The 25,734-nt window shown below is 39.2% G+C and overlaps 1 protein-coding gene across 1 annotated transcript in view; it reads left to right on the top strand.

Moving 5' to 3' along the window:
* Window positions 1–17,570, top strand: part of ATRAD17 (RADIATION SENSITIVE 17) — a 372,391-nt gene extending 354,821 nt beyond the window's left edge. The window contains exons 12-14 of the mRNA XM_089392953.1: window positions 16,218–16,443; window positions 16,543–16,603; window positions 17,208–17,570. Of these exons, the coding sequence (XP_089249079.1) occupies window positions 16,218–16,443; window positions 16,543–16,603; window positions 17,208–17,537 (617 nt within the window). The 3' untranslated portion in view covers window positions 17,538–17,570. The remainder of the gene's footprint in view (window positions 1–16,217; window positions 16,444–16,542; window positions 16,604–17,207) is intronic.
* Window positions 17,571–25,734: the final 8,164 nt, after the last annotated feature.

The raw sequence follows: 25,734 nt of genomic DNA, 5'->3' as shown, positions 1-25,734 counted from the left end.
CACCGCACCATAGTGTGATCTCAGAAAACTAGAAAGATTTGAGGAAAGTATATAGTTTCCGGCCAAATCTAACTTAAAGTTGTAAGGCTTGGATTACTTTTGTGTGTTCGTTTTGGTTTGTGTGGCTTTTTTTGTTTTGTAGGCAAAAAGGGGTTTTCAAGTAAGCACGAACTCCAAAGCTTCAGTGAGCAAAAAAAAAATCTCCCTTTTTTCCAAAAATTACTAACCTTTTAAACTAACTCACTTGGTCCAAAGTTACTCTATGAGAATAGAGGTCTTGGATTCAAGTCTTTCTTTTTGTTGAGTTACTTTTTCAAAAAGCACATATAACTTATGTTTTAAAGTTATTTTATGTAAAAGTGATCTCACCCATTATAAAAAGTGAGTCACTTATAATTTTAAAGTTACTTTATCTTTTATTTAAGTTACAATTTACTAGATAGTTCATAAAGTACCATTGTAAAAGTGATTTTCACTTATTTATAAAAGTGGGTCACATAAAGTAATCATTTTTTTAAAAGTGAGCTAATTAGAGTAAGTTTGGGGCGGGGAGAGGGGGGGAATTTTTTAAATATAACATTATCATTCACTTTCCAACATTCACGTGGTTTGTTGGCATTTTCAACAACTTTTTTTCAGAATGCCATAACTTCTTCATCCGAAAGTCGTTTTCAGAGCAGTTTTTTTTTAATCGGTCTAATTTTTCGAGATATTTCCATTGGAACGCTTAGATTCAGCATCTTCAACTTCGGTTTCTTTTAAAATGGAAATTCCATGCCTAGTTATTTTTGACAGCACCAACTACTTGCAATGGCTATCCTACATTGTGGATTTACTTAGAAGTAAAGGACTTTATAGAATAGCCCCAGGCCAAAAGTCTAAACCAAAAGATGAAGATAAGCTAGCTAAATGGAAAAATAAACAAGATCAAGCACGTGGGTTGATAGGGATGTCTATTTCTCCAGATCTTAGATTCCATATCGCAGAACTTGATACCCCTGATGAAGTAATCAAACAGCTCAATAAAATTTTTGGAATTAAAAATGAAATGAGAGCCTATTAACTCGAAAATGAGTTGGTTACGTTGGACCCCAATAATTTTTCTTCTATTGAAGATTTTTTGTCCAAGTTCAAGACCCTTAGACTTCTCTTGGAAGATGTTAAGGTTAAGAAAGAAGATGGTAGCCTTATCTATTCCATTCTTACTAAGTTAGGACCAACCTACTCTGTGTTTGTTTTCACCTTCCATTCTACTAGAGAAGCCTTTATTTCTCAAGGACAAGCCTACAAGTCCCCCTCTTTTGATGCCTTTTGTGATTCTTTAATAAGAGAACAAGAAAAACTTTTACATCTTGGTCTTCTTAATACTGGAAACTCTTCTAAGAAAGCCTTAGCAGCCTAGCAACAACCAAATTCAAAGAATCCTAAGAAGCAACATCCTAAAAGGAATGGTCCTAAACCAAAGAAGTGTCCTTAGCAATTTCAGTCTCAAAGTGAAAAATCAATTCAACAAAATGATAAGGCAAATAAAAACAAAGGGAAGAAGACTGATAGACATTGCAACTTTTGTAATCGTGATGGCCACTTAGAATCCAAATGCTTTAAGAAGATGGAAGCCTTGGAAGCAGCAATGAAGAAGCATAACATCCATTTGAAGCACTCTTCAACTTCAACTTCATCTCCAAGAGTAACACTTTCTGCATGTTGTTGTCAAGCATCTCGGTTTGGTTATGCACTAAATGTATCTTCTTCTTCTCATTCTCATGAGTGGATCATTGATTCTGAAGCTTCTTATCACATGGCCAAAAAAAAAGCCATGTTTTCTTCTTTAAACGATTTTAACACCAAAAATATATATGTTGGTGATGATAGATCTGTTAATGTTGTAGGGACTGGAACTATTCATCTAGACAATGGTCAATTTAATGATGTATTATGTGTTCCTACCTTATCCTGCAACCTGATATCTGTATAGTAGATAACTCATTTAGGGGAAGGTAAAATTGTTGAATTTTCACCTCATGTTGTTGTAGTTAAGGACCTAAGAGATCCTAGACAGATTTTAGCTACTGGCATCGCTGATGATTCTACAAGGTTGTATAAGTTTAACAACTTTGGGTCATCAACTCTTCCCTCGGTATTTGTTGCTCATAATGATGAAGTGAGCAAACTTTGGCATAAGCGATTTGGTCACTTAAACTATCGCTCCCTTCAAAATCTATGTAAAGAAAATATGGTGACAGGTCTTCCTATGGTATCTTGTAGAGATGGTGTTTGTTCCAGATGTGTACTTGAAAAACATCATCGGGATAGTTTTGAAAAACGTGCCTCTTGGCACGCCTCAACCCCTTTACAGCTTATGCATAGTGATTTATGTGGTCCACTTCCAGTTGTTTCATTCTCTGGCTACAAGTATTTCTTAACTTTCATTGATGATTTCTCCATACGCACTTGTGTATACTTCTTAAAACTCAAGAGTGAAGTCTTTAACATGTTCTTGGCCTTTAAGGCCTTTGTTGAGAAACAATCTGGACATCAAATTCTTAAGCTAAGATCTGATAATGGCAGAGAATATGTTAACAACAAATTCATCAACTTTTGCACTGAGCATGGAATTCAATTACAACATACTATTCCATATATTTCACAACAAAATGGTGTAGCTGAAAGGAAGAATCGCACCTTAAAGGAAATGGCTAATTGTATGCTTCAATCTAAAAGACTTTGTCTTAATTTTTGGGAAGAAGCAATTAACTATGCAAATTACATAGTAAATCACACTCCTACTAAGGTCTTAAAGAATATCACTCCAGAAGAAGCATGGAGCTCAATTAAACCAGATGTAAGTCACTTTCGTGTTTTTGGAAGTGAAGCATGGGCCCATATTCCAGATGAGAAACATAAAGCCTTAGAACCTAAGAATGGACGATGTATTTTTGTTCGATATTTTGAAGATGTCAAAGGATATAGACTTCTTCAACCTAAATCCAAAAATGTTATCATTAGAAGAGATGTAAAGTTTGTTGAAAATATATTGGCCTACGAGCCTAGTTCGGCGGATGTGCCGCTACTCTCTATCCCTTCTACTTCTGAAAATATTTCTTCTTCAGATGATGATAGCAAGGATGACAATCCTCCCCCACCTTCTGGGATCCTCCTTCAGCTCCTTAGCTTCCAAAATGGGTCTGTGCTACTTGGGATGCAAAAGGTGCTCTTGCAGGTGATCCTACAGATCAACGTCATACACGTTCTCAGTTCGATAGAGCCTCTTCTTTACTGGCTCAAACTTCAACGAATTATGATCCTGACACCTTTGTAGAGGCTTCAAGCCATCCAGATTGGGACACATCTATGAGTGAAGAATATCATTCACTATTGGCAAATGATACATCGGACCTTGTTCCTCTTCCAAAGGGATGAAAACTTGTTAGATGCAAATGGGTTTCCAAAACCAAGTTTGGACCAAATGGAAAAGTTGATAAACATAAAGCTTGTCTTGTTGCTAAGGGTTTTTCACAAGTTGAAGGCATTGATTATACTGAAACCTTCTCCCCTATTGCCAAAATGAACTCTATCTGCCTTGTTCTTTCCCTTGATGCCTCTTTCAAATGGGAAGTCCATCAGATGGATGTTAAATCCGCCTTCTTGTATGGGGACTTGCAAGAAGAAATCAATATGGAACAACCTCTTGGATTTATCCAAACATACTCCAGCCTTGTATGTTGGCTTAAGAAATCCCTTTACGGTCTCAAGCAAGCCCCTCGGGCTTGGTATGCCAAAATGGATAGCTTTCTTTTGGATACTGGCTTTTCTAGGTGTCATTTTGACAATACTGTCTACACCAAGAAAGTGGGTAAGTCTCTTATCATTCTTGTTCTTTATGTTGATGATCTTATCCTTACTGGTAGTGATCCAAACCTAATAAACCATGTGAAGTCTAGCCTTAAAAAGTAATTTGAAATGACAGACTTAGGACACTTGCATTATTTTCTTGGTCTTCAAGTCTTGCAATCCAAAGAAGGTATTTCCCTTTCCCCAATCCAAGTATGCCTGTGATCTTCTACGCCGCTTTCACATGGAAGACTATAAGCCAGCGGCTTCTCCCTTTCATTTTGGAGCCAAACATTTAGTCATTTGTATTTCCCCTGAAGTTGATGCTACCTTATATCGTTAGCTTGTTGGAAAACCTTTTTATCTGACCCATCCCTATCCTGACCTTTCCTTTGTTGTTGGTCTTGTTGCTCGGTTTATGCAAAACCCGCATGAAAGTCATTTGAAAGCAGTTATATGAATACTTCGCTATGTTCGAGGTATAGTTCAGTTTGGGATTCATTACAGTGCAAAAGCATCTCCTCTATTGGTTGGTTTCATTGATTCTGATTGGGCTGGTGACCCTGATGATCGGAAGTCTACTACAGGTTATGTCTTTAATCTTGGTTTTGGACCTATTACATGGGCTTGCAAGAAACAAAGCATCATTTCTCTTTCTTCAGCAGAAGCAGAGTATCGTGGCACTGTAGAAGCTAGTAAGGAAGCCCTGTGGCTTCATCAAATCTTGTCAGAGTTTGGTTTTCAGCAATAGCATCCGACTACACTTTGGTGTGATAATCAAAGTGCCATTCAACTATGCAAAGATCCAGTCCAACATCAGTGCAACAAACACATTGAACTACACATGCACTTCATCAGAAAGCTCATTCATGACCATGTCGTTGAAGTGCAATATTGTTCAAGCGATGATCAAGTTGCAGACATCTTTACAAATGCTCTCACAGAGGCAAAGTTTACTAAACTTCGATTTATTGTTGGAGTTCAGGGAGTTGTCACTAAGGGGGGATAGGCTCTAATGCCTCCTTCCTTCTCCTATTGTGTCATCTTTGTACATCCTTCAATCCTATCCCAAGTTGTTCTTAAGGGGGGATGTTAGGATATTCTGACACATAGGAAATAGTTAAGTATAACTTGGTCTAGTGTATAGTCAGGTAAAGTGTGTTTCTTTAGTATGTACTTTTTGTAACTTACAATTCGACGGTCACAATATGTTCTAAACATGAAGTGATCCGACGGTTCATTCTCTCCTTGGTATTACCGACACTTGATCTGTGCCTTAACACCTGATTGGTCCATGATCTCTATTTAAAGAGCATGGAGGGTCATTTGTAAGGTGACCATTCATGAGAGAAGCTTATGTAAATTTTATTTCTTTTACATTAATAAATTGCCTGAAGTGGCCGCGTTGGCTCAAACCGTGGACTATTTCCCTCTTTGAGGGTTTTAACCATGTCAAGAATATTGGTGTACTGATCTGTTTGAGCGGTGTCCTTTAGTGTTCTATCTAAGGAACTTACCCTATAAATTCCTACAGTGTGGTCCCACAACTTTGCAACTCCAACTCCGCAAAGATCACATAAAGACCAAGTCTCCATAAGGATTTATAGGCCTAGGAATCACCTTTACAAGATACATTCTCGAACCCTATCCTCAAAAATCCTCTTAGCCCTTCCTAGAGAGCCTATCACCTTGCTTTCCAAGCAAGAAAGCCATACATTTGAGTCTATTTTAGGAATAGGCCTTGGGAATCACCCTTCATCCTCTCATTGATCTATTCGTCTAGTGATTCCTCTTATACTAGGTCTCCTCCCATCAATGAAAGTCTGTAAAGAGCAAGGAGCCTTAGCTGAGGTGACAGTGGGCTATCGCTCCATTGTTTCCCTTGACCTAGTAGTTGCTCTATAAGATCCCCTCTTAGGATCCTTGCTAGTTTGAGTGATAATAGAGCTTGTTACTGCTCAAACTAGTAGGGGTCCTAGGAGGGGATCCTATAGAGAACCTACTAGGTTAAGTGGCAACAATGGAGCAATAGCCCACTACCACCTCAGCTATAGCCCCCTATTGTTTACAGACTTTCACTGATGGGAGGAGACCCGATATAGGAGGAATCGCAAGGATGATTAGATCGATGAATGGGTGGAGAGTGATCCCTATAACCTATTCACAAGAGAAACTTATTTGAATGGCTTACTTGCTTAAGAAGCAAGGTGATGGGTTCTCTAGGAAGGTTTAAGAGGATGCTTAAGCCTAGGTTTGAGGAATATCCCTTGAAAAGAATCTTCCTTGACCTAAGAATCCTTGTGGAGAAATGTTTTCTATGCAATCCTTGTGGAATTTGAGTTATAAAGTTGTGGGACCACAAAGAACCAAAGTGGACCCAAACTAGGTCAAGGATGTGGAGTTGATCAACACTAGAGGGGCTTGACCAGTTTAGGGAGGAGAATAGGATCAAAGGACAAATTCTCTTTTGAATTTTAAATGCAATGATCCAAGTGAGGACACTAACCCAAATCAACCTAGGGAAAGAGATGGTCTTATGGCTAGGGCTTGCTATATCTCGGGATTCCACCATCAGATTTGCCTCAAACGTAGAGGACCTCTTGAGAAAACCAAAGCACAGTTGTGGACCAAAATTCAAGGGTTTTGAATGGCTACAAATGATTTCGCTTGATGCCCTAGGTGACCTACTAGGGTTAGGCCTAGAATTGGAAGAGATGAGAAAAAGAAGGGTAATTTTGACCACCAAAGGGATGCGAGGATCAATGCCTTGCTTCTTGGGCTTAATGGAGTCAAGATACACCTAGATCGAGAATTTTCATATGCCAAGGAGCCATAGATGACTTTCGCTAGCCTTTCAAGGTGCAGCAACAAGGTCATTTAGGGATTTATACTTCGAATTGCAAAGGAGATGAAGTTTCAAGGGATTTCAACCTATGAGGTGCCTCTAGGAACATTCACCCACTCCCTCAAAGAGCAACACATGCATTAAATCACTTATTCAAGGTTTCTAGAAGAATTTTGCATTACTTTAACCCATACAAGAATAATGATAACAATAACATGCATTAGATAGGTAAGATAACAAGAATAGCATTAAAATTTCACTTACATGAGAGAGAGAGAGAGTATATCCATTCACCAACTTCGCATTAGAAAGAAGCTCCAAAAATAATAGCTAAAATCCAAACATCATAGTGCATCCAAAAACTCCAAAAAAATTATCCCAAAAACAAGTGTGAAAATCTCTTAAGAGATACTAATCCAATCCAAGTGATGATGAGAGGAATGAATGAGCCTCTCATTTATTAAATCCTTCCTAAAGAGTTTGACTTGCCTAATTAAGCCCCAAATAATAGAATAATGTGCAATAATAACATCCCTTGGTGACAAGCCCACCAAGATAGCTCCAAAATAGAAAGATAAGCCTCTTCTCAAGAGGGAAAAATGGTAAACATAATGAGTCGTTGGGCCATTGAGAAAGCCTAGTGGAGTCCAAAGTGTGCCAATGTGTGAAAATATGCTCCAAACATAGTGAATGAGGGGTTGGCCCGTTGATATCCAAGCAAATCACCTGTGGTGTCCCCAAGTGGGTGTGGGACACAATGCCATCCTCATGGGTCTCCAAATGGATCAATAATGCCTATAAACCATCTGTAAGAGTTAGGATGATGACATAAGTCCTCCCTTTGTCTTCCACAGTGAGACACATCATCATCTGGACCTTGGAACCTCTGTCAAGTGTGTGGTACAAGTGTGAAGTCAGTTGGGCATGGTGATCCAGGTGCATCATCCTCATCCAAAAAGGTGGAATACAAGCAAGTTGGGGATCCATGAGGTGCTTTTTGTTATGGCGAAGGCCCATGGCTCTCTATACTCACCCTACAAGTGCCACTGTGACCCTCTAGAGGGCTTGGACCCCGTATAGGGAGACCAAACACCAAATGGAGACCCACTTGCATTCTTGCATAAGATACAATGCGTCCCCTTGCCTTCTAGTATAACAAATCATTAAATTAATCAAGTAAAAGAGCTTACAAATCATGGAACACAAGTGGACACTTCATAATGGGATGCCCTTCCATAGTGGGCTTTGGCATGTACAGGTGTCTCCAAGCTCAATAAGGGGGTTAACCAAGGAGCCTATTAGGTGGTTTCAACCTTTAAAGGGGGGTGACATGTCCATGGTACATCCATCAAGTGACAGGTGGCATGTGATATAATGATGGAATGGAGTGGGGATCAGGGGAAGGCTCCAAGCCACATGCCATGGTACAAGGGTAGCTATAATAGGGGAAGCCCACACTTGGGTATATGAGTGTAGGAGGGAGAAATCGTGGTACATGAGTTACCCCGACCTTTGTTTTTCCACCCTTATTCATATGCCTTTTTCCTTTGATTGATTTTTCTTCATAACTACTCAGGGCTCCAGGGGATGAGAGCATGATGTGTAGGATACAACAGTAGATACCCCCTTTAAGGTGGGGCAATTCATTGCCCACCAGGGGTTGGGACAATCATGGGTTCCTTAATGTGGAGGGGGCTCATCTAGGGCCCATAGGAACCAGGGTGATGGCCATAGATAAGGGGTAGAGCTCATGTTTGTCTTTTGCCTGTGTGCTAAATTTGTATGTCCGGCCATCTTTTGCATTTTGTGGTACATTGCTTGTTGAAAGTGGCCAAATTATGCTTTTTCTTTTCTTTTTAGTTGCATCAACCTCTGGGGCATCATTCCAGGCTCGACCCAAGGTGTGGGCAAGGGGAGGGGGAGGCTAACCCTTTGTGGACCCAGTGGACAAATGTGGACCCGGATGGGAAAAGTGATAAATGGGGTTAAAATGAGTGGAACAGAGTGATGTATATGGAGTTGGGAAGCGGGACCATGCAACCAAAATCAGGATTTCTCGTGTAGTGCCAACCCTAAAGCTAATAGACAATAAAGGAGATCCCATGGGACTAGGATACAAGGCTAACCACCAAATCAAGTAGAGGAGACAAGAGTACGAACCTAGCCCACTCTTTCCGCTGAATCCCCCCACCAATCCATGCCCAAAAGTGCCCATGATAAGTAAACAAAATTACTCAACTACACCAATGAAACGTCATACCTTCAGGGTCGGGAGGCCCACCTTCAAACATACGATCATAACAGATGGGCAAAGGACCACATGGCTGACTCAGGTGGCAAAGATAATGGCACATCAAGCTATCTGGTGGCTGTAAGGGGTTGTTGGTTGCCGACTGAGGACCATCTAGGTAGTGGGTAACAAGGCCAAAAGGAGCTAATCCGAGTAAGGCGAATAATTTGGAGAAGGGAGAAGAATCTCTATCTGTTGAGAGGACAGTCGATGAAGGCTCTCGTACATGAGAGTGACAGCCAATGTGATATTTTGCACAAGAAAATGGGACAACTACATATGGGATCTTCCTATGTTACAGAGAATGATTACAGGTTTTTCAAAAATCGAGGTGGAGAAAGAGGGAGTGTGCAAGGGGTGTGTGCTTGGCAAGCATGCCAATGTTGTGTTTCCTCACAGCTAGACCAGGTCCAGGGGTGTGTTGGACTTGGTGCATTTGGACATTTGTGGTCCTATGTCAATGGAATCAATCACAAGGTCATTGTACTTTGCAACATTCATTATTGCTTTTTCAAGGAAGACTTGGATTTGCTTTCTAAAGACCAAGGGTTAGGTCTTGTTCAGTTTCAGGAGTTCAAAACTCTTGTGGAAAACCAAACTAGTAAGAAGATTAAGGTGTTGGGATCAAATAATGGGGGTGAGTATACCTCCAATGAGTTCCAAGATTTTTGCAAGGCAGCAGGGACTAAGATGGAGCTCATGGTGCCTTACAACCCTTAGTAGAATGGGGTGGTCAAGAGGAAAAACAAAATCATAATGGCAGCAGGGAGCGAAATTATCAACGACCGGGAATTGCTTATGTTTTTGTGGGTGGAGGCTTGCGATACAATTGTGTATCTATAGAATAGGAGTCCTCAGAGAGTTTTGGAGGGTATGACTCCTGAGGAGATGTTCACAAGAGTGAGTCCAAAGGTAAGTCATCTACGTATCTTTGGTAGTCTAATTTATGTTCACACTATGCGGAGAAAAGGACTAAGTTGGAGCCCTTGTCTGAAAGGGGCATATTTGTGGTCTACAATGAGGTCTCAAAGGCCTACTGAGTTTACATTCCAGGACAGAGGAGAGTTATTGTCAACCGAGAAGTTAGATTTGATGAGGACAAGACGTATAGAAGGTCACATGAGAGAGAGCTAGGAGGGGTAGAGGATCAAGAGTGGTAGGTTCCTAAGGTTGAGTATGGACTAGTAGCACTAATGGTAAGGACATAGCCTGTAGATCTAGTGGAGGAGAAATATGTTCCTTTGCGCTCTACTAGGAGGAAGCTGAGATGGGCTGAGCAGATTTTGAGGGATGCTAAGGAGCATGTGGAGGCTTCTAGTAGCACTTTCAAGCATAACAGACTAATGGCAATGTTGAGAAGTACAAAGCAAGGTCAATAGCAAGAGGGTTCTCCCAATAGGAGGGAGTGGACTACAAGGAGACATTCACACCCGCCACTAGATATGCATCCATTAGAGAAATCATGTCCATTGCTTTAGAAATGGGGTGGAGAATACATCAGATGGATGTGAAGACTGCTTTCCTCAATGGAGTGATTGAGGAGGAGGTGTATATTGAGCAGCCTCAAGGCTTTGAGGTGCATGGGGGAATCTCATGTGTGCATATTGAAGAAAGCCCTTTATGGGCTGAAGCAGGCTCCATGGATCGATGGATATCTTTTTCATTTTCACCAAGAGTGAGGCAGACTCCAACTTGTACTATGTACTTGTTGAGGGTGAGCCGCTCATCTTGGTACTTTATGTTGATGATCTTTTCTTGATGGGATCTAAGAAGCTCATTGGGATGTGTAAGGAGGATCTTGCTTTGGATTTTGAGATGAAGGACATTAGCTTGATGCACTACCTTTTGGATTGGAGGTGTGGCAACAACGAGGAGAGATTTTTCCTTAAGCAGGGCAAATATGTAGTTGAGATCTTGAGGAGGTTTAGAATGGAGGATTGCAGGCCTATGTCCACACCGATGATCAATAACTTGAAGAAGTTTAGTGCTTTTGAAGGCAAGTTGGTGGATCCCACATTGTATAGGCAACTGATAGATTCGTTGATGTATTTAGTCAACACTAGGCCGAATATTTGTTTTGTTGTGAACACACTCAGTCAGTCCATGGTGGAGCTGTGACAGGTTCATTGGGCGGTAGCAAAGCATGTGTTGAGATACATGTGAGGTATAGTAGACTTTGGGCTCAGATATATTGGAGTTGTGGAGAGGAGTTATAGGGGTACACAGATTCTGATTGGGCTAGGAGTGTTGTGGACAAAAATTCCACGTCTGGATGTTGTTTTAGCTTGGGAGCAACGATGATATCTTGGTACTGCACAAAACAATAGTCAATGTCACTTAGTTCAACAGAGGCAGAGTAAATGGAAGCGAGTATCGCGAGTTGTGAGGTAGTATGGCTTCGCAAGATACTTGCAGGATTATTTGGTCTAGAGATGGGGTCAACGGTGATACATTGTGATAATCAGAGTTGCATTAAGCTCTCTGAGAATCTTGTGTTTCACGAACATTCCAAGCATATCGAGATCAGATATCACTTCATCAAAGACAAAGTCTAAAGAAGTGTTGTGAGATTGCAGAACATTTCCATAGAGGAGTAGGTAGCAAAAACTCTCACTAAGCCTCTAGTGAAAGGGAAGTTTGTGAAGTACAAAGACAAGTTGGGGATAATGGAGAATCCCTTCCTTGCTAGGAGGGAGTGTTGAAGCATATGGTAGCTTCAAAAGATCTTTTGCATAGGCTTGGTGTCTTATCATATAGAAGATGATTTATTGCCTCTTTAGGTGCTTACTTGATGTAGTAAGTGATTTATGTCTTCTTTCTTAAGTCTAACTTGGGAAAAGGTCTATGTGACCACATCCAATTGAATCACAAAAACTTTCAGTGGACCCAAGTTTTAAATTATGAGAACACGTCAATCAGATGTCGAACATACTTTAAAACAAGGCACCTCCAAGACACATGTCCTCAAGCAAAAAAGAATCCAAAAAAGAAAAAAGAGGCAGGCCCATAAGCCAAAAGGATGGCAGGTATCAAATTCTCTCCTCTCAAAAGAAGAAGAGGAAGAAGAAACCATGGAGGGTCAACCAATCCAAGCAGAAGTGGATGTTCATGTACAACAAGGTAACCAAGTATAAGGGGGAGCTGAGGCTCAGTCCAAAAATGCAACCCTTATTCAGAAGGGCACCAACTTAGTTGAGATCCATGCATCTAATGGGATGGGGCCACAAAAAGAACACATGTATTTGAGAGTTCAAACTCAGACAAAGAAACCTCACCAAAGACAACAAGAAGAGAATTGGCAATGGTTCTTGTTGAACCAAACTCTGAGAGATGGCAGAAAGTGCAAAAAAATAAAGGCAAAAAAGAGAAGTTAAGTGATTATTTCCACACTTAACTTCGAATGTTTTCTTTGTATCTTATTTACAATTTTTTCTCTATAGCTCAATGTCATGAGGTGTATCTCTTGAATGTGTTTAGCATATACAAAATGTAATTTTGTTCTTTCTTTTATGATGAATAAAATTACGGGTGTATTTTCTTCAGAAAAATAATAATAATAATAATAATAAAATAACTTGGGAAAAGTACAATAATTAAAGTCAATTAATTATTATGGACTACCAAGTCAATTTCGAAGGATAAATAATGAAATTATTTGACTTAAAAATGATCTAAATTGTTGATCTCCTAGATCTTCTAGAAGGGAGATTAGGGTTGGGGATTTGGGCTTGACGAAGATTATAAAATAAGCCCAAGGGAGCAGCGAAGACACACAAGGAGAGAGTGATTTTTCCCTAGAGCGAGCGGCTCAGCTAGACTATAGCACAGAGGAGGAAGAGTGCAAGTTGATTTGAGAGCATTTCCAGGAGGTTGAATTGTTGGAGATTGCAAAGTCAAATTGTTGAAGCGAGGAGGAGGTTGATTTGTTGGCTAGTTGATTTGCCAAGGCCAAGTTTCCTGAGGCATAGAGGTTGTTCGAGGGGAAGACGCAGGGTCGACTGCTAGTGAGAGTTGGGCCAAATTTCTTCAAAGGCTAATTTCTAGTGGGTTGAAATTCCTAGGGTTGAGCTACAAGTTTTAGTCAATGCATATTTCCTGGTAATTTCTCTATGGGTTGAAACCCTGATTTTCCTGAGATAAATTAATGAAGGATAATTTTTTTCCATTGCATATAAATTTCTAGAAGTTAAAATACTAGTGATTTTATTTTTCAACTATTCATAATCTATCTGGATAATAAAATAAATTTATGGGAATAAATAATTGTTGCGGGAAAATAAATTTGGGTTGGTATTAGGATATTTAACACAAATGATCATCATGAGGTGTCTAAATACTACGAGGATAATCACAATGCACTAAGATATCAAAGATTCCCTATACACCTTTTATGAGCAAAGGTCACCACCAAAACCTCTCCTCTAGAAGCAATAGGTAGACATGCTGAGGTTGAGCCTAAGGTGGATTGTGCAACTATTGGGGATAAGGTGGAAGTTGAAGTGGGTAGTCTTTTGACTCTGTCTCTAGTTACCTATCTTTATGGAGGTGGTGACACTAGTTGTGGCACACTCAAAATGTCCTCCATCTCCAAACCTATCTCTCCTAGAAGTGGAACATCCTTTGATACCTCCTCCTCCAACTCATCAACATCATGCTCCAACCACTCAATGCCTTCTCCATGATAGGCCTCTTAATCTCTAGCCTCACACACTTGTGTTAATCACATCCAATGAAATGGCATCCAAGTCTGATGCTTTGTCTATTTGACCCACCCATAGCTTAAGATTGTAATAGACATAGACCATCTCATTGAGGTGGTGGACATTTAACTTGTACGAGGGGGATTTTGTAATTAGAGGATGATGTCCCATGGGCATAAATTAAAATTAATGAAATTCTAAACAATGAAAATTTTAATTTGAACATTTATAACCTATTGTGCTTCTTGAAGTGTATTTTTTCAAAGACACTTCGGTTGCGTTCACATTGACTGGGCCAAGTAACAACAAAATACTCCTTGAGGAGGTGCACCATAGAAGTGCATGGCAATACTAGTTGTTATCTCCCTAAATAAGTGTGCCAACAGTACCTTGAGAACTAGCCACACACCAATAATAGAAATGGTAGTTTGACTCTTGAGCACTTTCTCCCATGCAATAACAAATTTGTCCCATAGAGATGTGTGCAAGAAGGTCCACTTGGAAGTTTGGTTGTTATAACAACCTCCAAGATAAGGATGACCTGGGAGCATGTGCAAAAGCATGGATCTACATAGAAGGGCTACCAAAATCCTCAAACCATGACCCAACTACCGAGGAGAATGTGCATTTGGAGTGCTCCTCAAAAAGACATCTCAGCCCTCCAATTATATAACCATAATTACAAGGCAAGTGCCATAAGAAAGAGTGCCAAAGGGTGTGGAAACTTAAATAACTACACTCAAAATTTCAGAATCTTTAAGTTCAAGAGTGTTCCCTTCCAACATATGCTAGAACCCATGTATCAGATAATTAGCCATAAGACTTCGGGAAGATTTTTGGCTTCAAGCCCAAAATTCTCCAAACACAACCTGCTTGGGCAGGTTCTTCAAAATGAAGCTAACATCATAGAATATGAGGGGTATTAGATAGCCAACCAGCAATGTTTACAAAGGTTGATTTCAGCTAGATGGACTTGAAGCTGCTTCCACTGCCATAGCTAAGTGTTAGTCCATTAGGGGCGTTCAGTTGAGAAGAGGGTACCCATGCAACAGAACATGAGGATGATCTAGTGGCTTCAGTAAATGCTGTTGACGACAATCTTTATGACCTTGATGACTTATGAATCATTCCTCATGACATCGTAAGCTATGTAGTTATTTGATTATAGCATGATGACTTTGGACTCAAGAGGCCATTTAGAGCTTCAAAGTTTATGTATTTTTCTCCCAAGCATTAATTTAATGTATGTCAAAACTTATATCTCTATGTAACATTTCTATTTGCACCCTCCATACAATATAAATCAGCAAACTTTGCATATTTGGTGCTTAATAGTTTAAATTTTCATTGCTATGCATGAACACATTTTATATTGAAATTTTATATTTTATATATCTTTTGTTCGACCAGTTTTTGTAACAGTTCTTCATTTCGTTCTGGTTCCTGTTGACATTTTGGGAAAACAGTTCTGGTCTGGTTATGGTTATGATTACTTTTGAATCAACAGAGTATGTGCTTTCAGATATCATACTCAGTTGTACATAAGGGAAGATCATCTGCTTGCATGAAAAAATACAAGGCTTTGTGTTCTGTGGTTAAATTTTCCATATAATAATGAAAAGTATATTTCCTTGTTAAATTCAAAGGATTAAGTTGTACTTCAATATGAGGGGAGGGGAAAGCTCCAAAGGCAAGAATTGGCTATTGGAAACAAAGTAGGCTTTTTTAAAAAAAGCTGTCTTGTTAAAACTGAGACCTTACCACTTTGCTATTGTTTTATCTTGTTTGAACTTTACTATGATAGTGTCTCGTTTGGAAATCCATGGGGTCTTGCCAACAAAGGTAGGGCAAGTCTAATGGGGTGCTGAACTTATACAATTTACAATTTTAGTGAATATATTAAGGGGATTTCACATTTTGGGATGAAGTGTTATTGAGTAGGAGAATTCTTCTACGAGAAACACTATGGGTTCTGGTTTTGTTGCTTCTGATCACCAATTGGATTTAACATGGGCACTTTAAAGTTGGTGATCACAATGTACAGGACACAGTTTCCTGAAGAGGATATGTCATGTGGGAATTCGTTTTCTCAGTTTTGGTAATTGTGCTTCAGATTTTTATGACAATGTGGTGGGCAATGCTTTAAAAATTTGTCATTTTTTACGAGTAGTTCTGTGGTTCTGTTAAGGTTTATATCTATTTCACTGGCAACATTTACAATTTTTTTATTTGATAATTATTTTTTATTTCATGTATATCTATAGGTTTCAACAACTTGGTTAGATTGAAAATCCTAAATTTTGAAATTTAATCATGTCACAACAACACCCGTTTCTTGTATAGCCATGTATTTACAAATATCCAACTAGACTTGTATGTTAAAGCCCAGAACAGGTTCTGACGTCAATTGAATGGTGATTAAGAGTAAAGACAATCTAGAGATTATAGAGTATTGTAGTGCTGGTGAGTGCTTGTAGATGGTAGTTATCAATAAAGATTGTTAATGCATCAACAGATCTCAGGAACAATCTTTTTTCCCTCTTGGTTGCAGTGTTAGATTTTATCAGTGATGAGGCAATAGATGATGCTTGGATGGCAGTATCTTATTTGAGTGATTCTGACTACCTTCTTGGGGCTAGTAGCATTCGACACCTTAGAAGGCCACAAACCTTACTAGATTTAGATGAAGTTGATTCAGCACATGTTGTTGAATCAATAGCTGGATCTGTTATGACTCGTGGAGTTCTATTTGCAAATTCTCATCCTGCACCTCCCAGGTATTTGTTCAACTGTCAATATTTATGTAAGAAAAGTTTTTACTAATGATTGTTAACGAGTTTGACATACTTTTTTTTTCTATGTGAACAACTGAACAGGTGGCAATCCATTCGAGGCCCAATACTCTGGCAGGTGGAGCGGTCCTTTCGTGAAAAAAAGGTCAGTACATATGTTTAATGTTCATGCTACAAGAAAGTTAAATATCAGGAAAAAAGGAAGTCAAATATAAATAACAGGACTTGTTTGAAGTTCAATTAGATGGATAGTGGTGGCACAGCATTCTGGGATAAATATTCTACAGGAAGTTATCTAGATAGAAAAATTATGTATTAGCTAGTAGAATTATTCCCACCTCATCTGAATGAACTTACTCTAAGCTAGTTCTAAAGGTCAATGCTATGAATCGCATCTTGTGTTTTGTTCTATGATCCTTTTACGTACTACGTTGAACTTCATTGCTTAGTTGTAGAGAATATGACTTTAAAGTTTTAGAGTTTAATAAGTTACTGTGAAATTCTTATTGCTAACTATCAATACAAACTGTGAGAAAATCCACTGCATATGCTCTTCAATTTTGTCTAGTAATAAAGAAATGAGGTGAACTTCATAAAGGCAATGTCACATAAGCTATTTATCTGCATCTACTCTGCGTTTCTACAATATGAAATATAGCAGGTTTAAAAAGGTTGCTTGAAAATATTGCAAAGGTTTTCATTTTATGTAGACAAATACTAATTACTGGTATGGCTATTTTTGGATACAGATTGAAATTTTCTCTGAGCGGTGGGTATCAGGCAGTCTTTCAGGGACTTGTGGACTATCCATCTTGGCTACTGAATATAAACCATTCAAGCATTTGTTAGCACAACCAGTTCTTCAAGTGCAGCTAAAATCTATCAGAGATTGTAAACAAGGAGAGGATTTTCATTTTGAAGAAGAAATAGCAGCTGAAATTGATTCACTTGAGTTAGATGATTTGTTTTCTGACTGTCATGCTTTGTCAAAATCTAACAATATTGGTCATGCTTATATTAATAGCGACCTAAATGAAATCCCTGGGGAAATGGATGAAGATGAAATAGAAGAATGGTAATTCTTTTACATTATCTATTATGCTGTTTATTTACTAATGGTCCATTATCTTGTTTGATTTTGAAACCCCACGTGTATTAGATTTCAGAAGGTTATTTTCAAGATATGCAAGTAAGATGGATTAAAGGAAGGAGAGTCGATTAAGGGGTAGGAAATTGTGGTGAAAAGGTGCAATATGATCCCCTTTTGCTGGACTAGAAACCATTTTAGCATGTCATTTTGCTTTCATTTTCATGTCTCTTTTGATTGTGTAATTTGAACTCAAAACATATAAAACACATTCTGATCAATACTTAATATTTTTAACTTTTCAAAGGGATCATTATCAAATATTTCTGAAGATTGCTTTTGGGACAATCTATTATAAAAATTCAGATTAATATTGACTAATTTAGAGGTTCCTTTAAACAACTTGCATTGTCCTGCTCCTTGAATGCACTACTTTGTCCACCTTGAAATGTAAACCAGTGTGACAAGCCTAACTTTTACCAATCATGTCATATCAGAGGGTTGTGTCTTCCTTATATTCTCCTGTTCATTCCATTAGAAAGTAAGAAGAGTGATGCCTGCTCAGAAAGAAGAGCTTCTTTGATATTGTTTCTAATAGGTGTATCTCTAATAAGTGAATCAGGATTTTCTGAACTAAAGCTGAAGGCAAAGTTGAGCATAGAAAGTAATAGTGATGATATGAAAATTGAAGGTGCTAATGGATTTAGAACAACCAAGAATGGTAAAAAATGACTATCTAAATGTGAGAATTAATACTGTTCTAGCACCAAGCAAAGAGAAGATTAGATGAGAATTTTATTAACCTCAAACAAATTACCAGAAGAGTAGGTCAGTGGGACTGTTAAGAACATCCAATGAAGAAAAGTACCACATGGGAGTACGAAATGTTGATGTTTAGGGCATCCTGTATACTGATAATTGCTTGTGAATTTGGTTAGGTTAATCCTTTTCTTGTGATATTTTCCATTATAAAGTAATTACAGAGGAGCTCAATAGTAAAACAAAAATGCCATAACGATCATAAAGAGACAGCCACACAAGAACATAATAATTTACCTTGGGAAAACCCACATGGAGAAAAAACCCAGCAATCCTTTCCCTATAGAATCAATTCAACAAGTGTTATATAAAAAATTAGTTAGTCATAAGTTATTAGGCAAAGGGCATGATCTTTGATCATGCCCATTCACCAAGAGGCACCCAAGGCAGTATATAGCCAAGGCCTCCCACAAAATGTAAACATCATCTATTCATTTATTAATAAAATATATATTATGGCTGTCAATTGCTAAATTCATGTGTTCCATTTGGTATTGGAGCAAGTAGATCGTTGCCTTCGTTGTCGTCCCGTGCTACGTTGCCTCAGTGGTTTGTTGGCATTATGATTCTGGTTTGGCCCTATGGTACAGGTGTTGTACTTGATGGCAACTCACTCAAGTGGCAAAACTTTGTTCAGGCTCTCAAAATGATGAAAATTACAAGGTTCGCAGGTGAATGGTTCAAAAGGTGCGGACCCGCAGGTTCGTCGTTCATGAAGTGCGGTCATACTCGCAGGTTACCCGTTCAGAAAGTGCGGTCCCAGAGTTCACTCACTTCAAGGCAGAGAAGTGCGCTCACGTGGGGTTTTTTATGTTTGGCCCGTGGTATTTAGCCCGTCGTTCATGATCCTATGGTTTTGGCCCGTGGTATAGGATCTAATTTAACCCCGGTTTGGATCCCTTGTATTGGTTATTGATGGTTTTGTCCCATGGTGTGAATAAGGGCTTGACTATAAATAGGGAAGGAGATCACTTGGCTGAGAGAACTTTGAAAGTTGAAGATCTTAAGATCTGAATTTTGGGTTATCAGTTTTAAAAGCTAGATCTAAATCAAGGTAAAATTTAAAGGCGAATCTATTGCTAAGTCGTGATCTCTCGGGCGCATGATCAAATCTGTGGATCTGACTGTCTGTGGTAATTTGGAGGACTGTTAATTTGGCCCTAATCAGAGGTTCGTAGGCGATCTATAGCGTGAGTGCAGGGGTACGCATTACAGAAGAAGGCGCAGTGCGGGTATACGCAGCGTAGCTGAAGGCGCAGTGCGGGGTACGCAGTACAGAGGAAGGCACAGTGCGGGGTACGCAATACAGAAGAAGACCAAGTGCGGGTATACGCAGCACAGCTGAAGGTGAAGTGCGGGTATCCGCAGGCTTATATTGGTGAAGTTGCAGACCTGTTTTGAAATATTTGTTGGCTGCCGGTTTTCCATTTGCTGCTGTGTTCTGGGTTTAGGTTACTGGTGTTGGTTTTCTGTTTACAGCATTCTGAGAAGTTTGGGTGGCTCATTGGTTTGATTGTATAAGGAGATCGGTTAATTCACATGTACTTGATGTTTATTTGATGTTCTTGGATCCAGTCTGAAAATTAATGAAAAGTGGTCCTTGAAAGAAAAGTAGGGGGTTGTAGCTCCCTTCCAGGAGAGACTGGAAAACGAGAGAGAGTTGTAGCTCTCTGCAGGTTGCAACCTGCGTACTGGTAAAGGACTGCACCAGTACAAAATCATTGTAAAAAGAGTTTCTAATTGAAAGAAGATAGAGACATATTGCAGCAGGTGGTTTTCACCCACATTGGGTTTCCACCTTATATCTGGTGTTCTTTGGTGTGACTATATGTTTTTCTTGTTCATGCTCATTATTTTATGGTACTGACATACAATATCTGAAGAATAATTCAAAGTATAAATATATTGAAAAGAGTTTGATAATACTGATTCACCCCCCCTCTCAGTGTTATTTCCAACAATTGGTATCAGAGCGGGTCCTTCTAAAGGAGCTTGATCGCTTGAAGGAAGATCTTTCATCATGAGCAACTACGAGAGGGAAGCATCAATCAGGCCATCGATTTTTGATGGGACAAACTTCGTGTATTGGAAGATAAGAGTCACTGCCTATCTTCAATCCTTGGGTACAGAAGTCTGGGACATCATAGAAACAGGGTATACTTTTCCATCAGCTACTCCTACAGATCCAGCTGAGAAGAAGAAATATGAAACAAATGCAAAGGCAGTCAATACTCTTCTAGGATGTCTATCTCAATGAGAATTTGTGAAAGTTATGCAATATAAATCTGCAAAAGAAATATGGGACAAGATTGTTCTGAGCTATGAAGGAGATGATCAGGTAAAACGTGCAAAACTTCAAACCCTCAGGATTCAATATGAAAATCTCAAGATGTATAATGATGAAAGTGTGGCTAACTATTTTCTTCGTGTGGATGAGATTGTTAATTGTATGGAAAATTTGGGTGAAAAAATAAAAGAGGTTGTTGTGGTTGAAAAAGTTCTAAATGTTAGGATATTCCGACACATAGGATATAGTTAAGTTCAACTTGGTCTAGTATAGAGTTAGGTATAGAGTTAGGTAAAGTGTCTTTCTTTACCGTTGTACATTTTGTAACTTACAATCCGACGGTCACGATATGTAGTGATTCGACGGTTCACTCTCACCTTGGTATTACCGACACCTGATCCGTGGCTTGACACCCGATTGGTCCATGAGTTCTATTTAAAGCGCATGGAGGGTCATTGTTCGGGTAATCCATGCATGAGAGAAGCTTATGTAAATTTTCATTCTTTGATTAATAAATTGCCTGTAGTACCCATGTTGGGACAGGCCGTGGACTGTTTCCCTCTTTGAGGGTTTTAACCACGTCAAAAATACTGGCGTATTGATCTGTGATCTGGTTGTGAGCGGTGTCCTTTTGGTATTCTTTCTGAGGAACTTACCCTGTAAATTCCTACATGGTATCAGAGCTATTTGAGGGCCGCGTCCGTTGGTGATCCAAATTTGAAGCCGGTAGAACTGCATGCGGCTGTCGTTTCCTAGATCTGTTGTTTCTGACTGCTTTCGGGCCGAGAGGACTGCTCTGTTGCGTTCGGAGCATCTGTTCCAGTGAGGAACCCCTTTCGTTTCACGCGAAAAAGTTTCCGGTAGCCCTAGCTGCGTCATTTTTCAGATCGGGAAGTATACAGTGTTTTTTTGCAGTTTACTGTTATTTTCTCTCTGCTTATTTCGGTTTCGGTTTATTTAGCCCTTTTTTTTTAACCGGATCTATACCTTTCATTTCTGCGTATGCTCTTTGCCCTGCGACTCTGTGCGATCTGGGCAAATCAGAAACAGAAAGGAATGATTTTTCTCATGCGTATGCTCTTTTCCCTGCACCTTAGTGTGATCTCGGAAAATCAGAAACATTGAGAAAAATATTTAGTTTTTCGGCTAAAGCTAACTTTAAGATTTTTTTTTTAAATTTCTAGTTTTTTGGCTAAAGCTAACTTCGAGCCGCAAGGTTCTTTTTTCTTTGCATATTCGTGTTGGGTTTTGTGTTTTGTGTTTTGTAAGGAAAAAGAGCTTTCTCAAGGCAAGCACGCAAACCAAGGCCCCCCCCCCTCTCTCTCTCTCTCTCTCTCTCAAATTTTTTGTATAGATCAATTGGTTCAAAGCTATTTTAAGAGAGTAGAGGTCTTGGGTTCAAGTCTCCATTTTGTGGGGGCGGATTTTTTCATTCCCGCACATTCGCGCACTTTGCCGGCAACGTCAACCATTTTTTTTCAAAAAGCCATAACTTCTTCATCCGGAAGCCTTTTTCAGAGTCGTTTTTTTTAAAACCGCCTATTTTTTCGAGATCTATCCATTGGAACACTTACTTTCAGCATCTTCAGCTTCAGTTTTTTTTTTTTTTTAAATGGAAAGTCCATGCCAAGTCATTCTTGACAGCACTAACTACTTCCAATGGGTAGCCTACATGGAAGATTTACTTAGAAGTAAAGGTCTCTTCAGAATAGCCACAGACCAAGAAAAGAAACCAAAAGATGAAGACAAGGCTGCAAAATGGGAAAATAGACAAGATCAAGCACGTGGTTTGATAGGGATGTCTATTTCTCTTGATCTTAGATTCCACATTGCAGAACTTGAGACTCCTCATGAAGCATTAGAAAAACTCGCTAAAGTTTTTGGGATTAAAAATGAAATTAGAGCCCATCAACTTGAAAATGAGTTGCTTATTTTGGATCCTAATAATTTTTCTTGCATTGAAGACTTCTTGTCCAAATTCAAGACCCTTAGATATCTCTTGGAAGGTGTTAAAGTTAAGAAAGAAGATGGTAACCTTATTTATTCCATCCTTACTAAATTGGGACCAGCCTACTCTGTATTTGTTTCCACTTTCCATTCTACAAGGGAAGCTTTCATTTGTCAAGGAAAAGACTACAAGGCCCCTTCCTTTGACTTCTTTTGTGATTCCTTAATAAGAGAACAAGAAAAACTCTTACACCTTGGTCTTCTTAATCTTGGAAACTCTTCCACGAAAGCGTTAGCCGCCCAGCAGCAACCAAATTCAAAGAATCCTAAGAAGTCATATCCTCAAAAGAATGGTCCTAAACCAACTCAGCCTCAAAATGAAAGATCATTTCAGCAAAATGATAAGACCAATAAAAACAAATGGAAGAAGACTGATAGACATTGTAACTTTTGTAATCGAGATGGCCACTTAGAATCTAAATGCTTTAAGAAGATGGAAGCCTTGGAAGCCGCAATGAAGAAACATAACATCCATGTGGAGCCTACTTCAACTTCAACTTCCGGAATGGCACTTTCTGCATGTCGTTGTCAATCATCTCAGTCTGGTTATGCATTAAATGTATCTTCTTCTTCTTCTCATTCTCATGAGTGGCTCATTGATTCTGGAGCCTCTTATCACATGGCCAAAAACCAAGCCATGTTTTCTTCTTTAAATGATTGTAACACCAAAAATATATATGTTGGTGATGATAGATCTCTTAATGTTGTAGGAACTGGAACTGTTCATCTAGACAATGGTCAGTTTAATGATGTATTATGTGTTCCAACCTTATCCTGCAACCTTCTATCTGTCTATCAGATAACTCATTTAGGTGAAGGTAAAATTGTTGAATTTTCACCTCATGATGTTGTAATCAAGGATCTAAAAGATCCTAAACAAATTCTAGCCACTGGTCTTGCTGATGATTCCACAAGGTTGTATAAGTTTCACAACTTTGGGTCATCAAATCTTCCCTCAGTATTTGTTGTTCATAATGATGAAGTGAGCAAACTTTGGCATGAGCGATTTGGTCACTTAAACTATCGCTCCCTTCAGCATCTATGTAAAGAAAATATGGTGACAGGTCTTCCTATGGTATCTTGCAGAGATGGTGTTTGTTCCGGATGTGTACTCGGAAAACATCATGGGGACAGTTTTGACAAACGTGCCTCTTGGCACGCCTCAGCCCCTTTACAGCTTGTGCACAGTGATTTATGTGGTCCTCTTCCTGTTGCTTCATTCTCTGGCTGCAAGTACTTCTTAACTTTCATTGATGATTTCTCCAGACGCACTTGGGTATACTTCTTAAAACTCAAGAGCGAAGTATTTAACACATTTTTGGCCTTCAAAGCCTTTGTTGAAAAACAATCTGGACATCAAATTCTTAAGCTAAGAACTGATAATAGTGGAGAATATGTTAAAAACACATTCATCAACTTTTGCACCGAAAATGGAATTCAAATGCAACATACTGTTCCATACACTCCACAACAAAATGGTGTAGCTGAAAGGAAAAATCGCACCTTAAAGGAAATGGCTAATTGTATGCTGCAATCTAAAGGACTCAGTCTTAGTTTTTGGGCCGAAGCAATTAATTGTGCAAATTAGATAATCAATCGCACTCCTACTAAGGTTCTACAGAATATCACTCCAGAAGAAGCTTGGAGTTCCATTAAACCAGATGTAAGTCACTTTCGTGTTTTTGGAAGTGAAGCATGGGCCCATATTCCAGATGAAAAGCATAAAGCTTTAGAACCTAAGAGTGAGAAATGTACTTTTGTTGGATATTCTGAAGATGTAAAAGGTTATAGACTTATTCCATTTAAGTCCAAAAATGTTATCATTAGAAGAGATGTAAAATTTGATGAAAATAAATCGGCCTGCGAGCCTAGTCCGGCGGATGTGCCACCTCTTCCTATCTCTTCTACTTTTGACAACATTTCTTCTTCAGATGATGAAAGTGAGGATGATAATCCTCCCCCACCTTCTCAGGATCCTCAACTTCCAAGATGGGTCCGTGCTACTCGGGATGCAGCAGGTGATCTTGCTGGTGATCCTACAGATCAGCGACGTACACGTTCCCAGTTTGAAAGAGCCTCTTCTTTACTGGCTCAAGCTCCAGTAAATCATGATCCTGACACTTTTGCAGAAGCTTCAGGCCATCCACATTGGGAAGCAGCTATGAATGAAGAATATCATTCATTATTGACAAATGATACATGGGATCTTGTTCCTCTACCAAAGGGACGCAAACTTGTAAGATGTAAATGGGTTTACAGAACCAAGTATGGACCAGATGGGAAAATTGATAAACATAAAGCTCGTCTTGTTGCTAAGGGCTTTTCACAGGTTGAAGGCATTGACTACACTGAAACCTTCTCCCCTGTTGCCAAAATGAACTCTATCCGCCTTGTTCTTTCCCTTGCTGCCTCTTTAAAATGGGAAGTCCATCAGATGGATGTTAAATCTGCCTTCTTGCATGGGGACTTGAAGGAAGAAATCTATATGGAACAACCCTCTAGTGCCTCCTTCCTTCTCCTATTGTGTCATATTTGTAAATCCTTCAATCCTATCCCAAGTTGTTTTTAAGGGGGGATGTTAGGATATTCCGACACATAGGATATAGTTAAGTTCAACTTGGTCTAGTATAGAGTTAGGTATAGAGTTAGGTAAAGTGTCTTTCTTTACCGTTGTACATTTTGTAACTTACAATCTGACGGTCACGATATGTAGTGATCCGACGGTTCACTCTCACCTCGGTATTACCGACACTTGATCCGTGGCTTGACACCCGATTGGTCCATGAGTTCTATTTAAAGCGCATGGAGGGTCATTGTTCGGGTAATCCGTGCATGAAAGAAGCTTATGTAAATTTTCATTCTTTGATTAATAAATTGCCTGTAGTACCCACGTTGGGACAGGTCGTGGACTGTTTCCCTCTTTGAGGGTTTTAACCACGTCAAAAATACTGGCGTATTGATCTGTGATCTGGTTGTGAGCGGTGTCCTTTTGGTATTCTTTCTGAGGAACTTACCCTGTAAATTCCTACACTAAAATCTTTGTCACCTAGGTTTGAATCTAAAGTTTCTGCTATAG

Source organism: Pinus tabuliformis, chromosome 1_1, assembly GCF_031772625.1.
Source record: "Pinus tabuliformis cultivar Carrire ecotype Pingquan chromosome 1_1, CPIR1, whole genome shotgun sequence".
NCBI classification, from domain to species: domain Eukaryota; kingdom Viridiplantae; phylum Streptophyta; class Pinopsida; order Pinales; family Pinaceae; genus Pinus; species Pinus tabuliformis.
The sequence above is the reverse complement of the archived record's forward strand: the minus strand, read 5'-3'. Positions and strand labels throughout refer to the sequence as shown.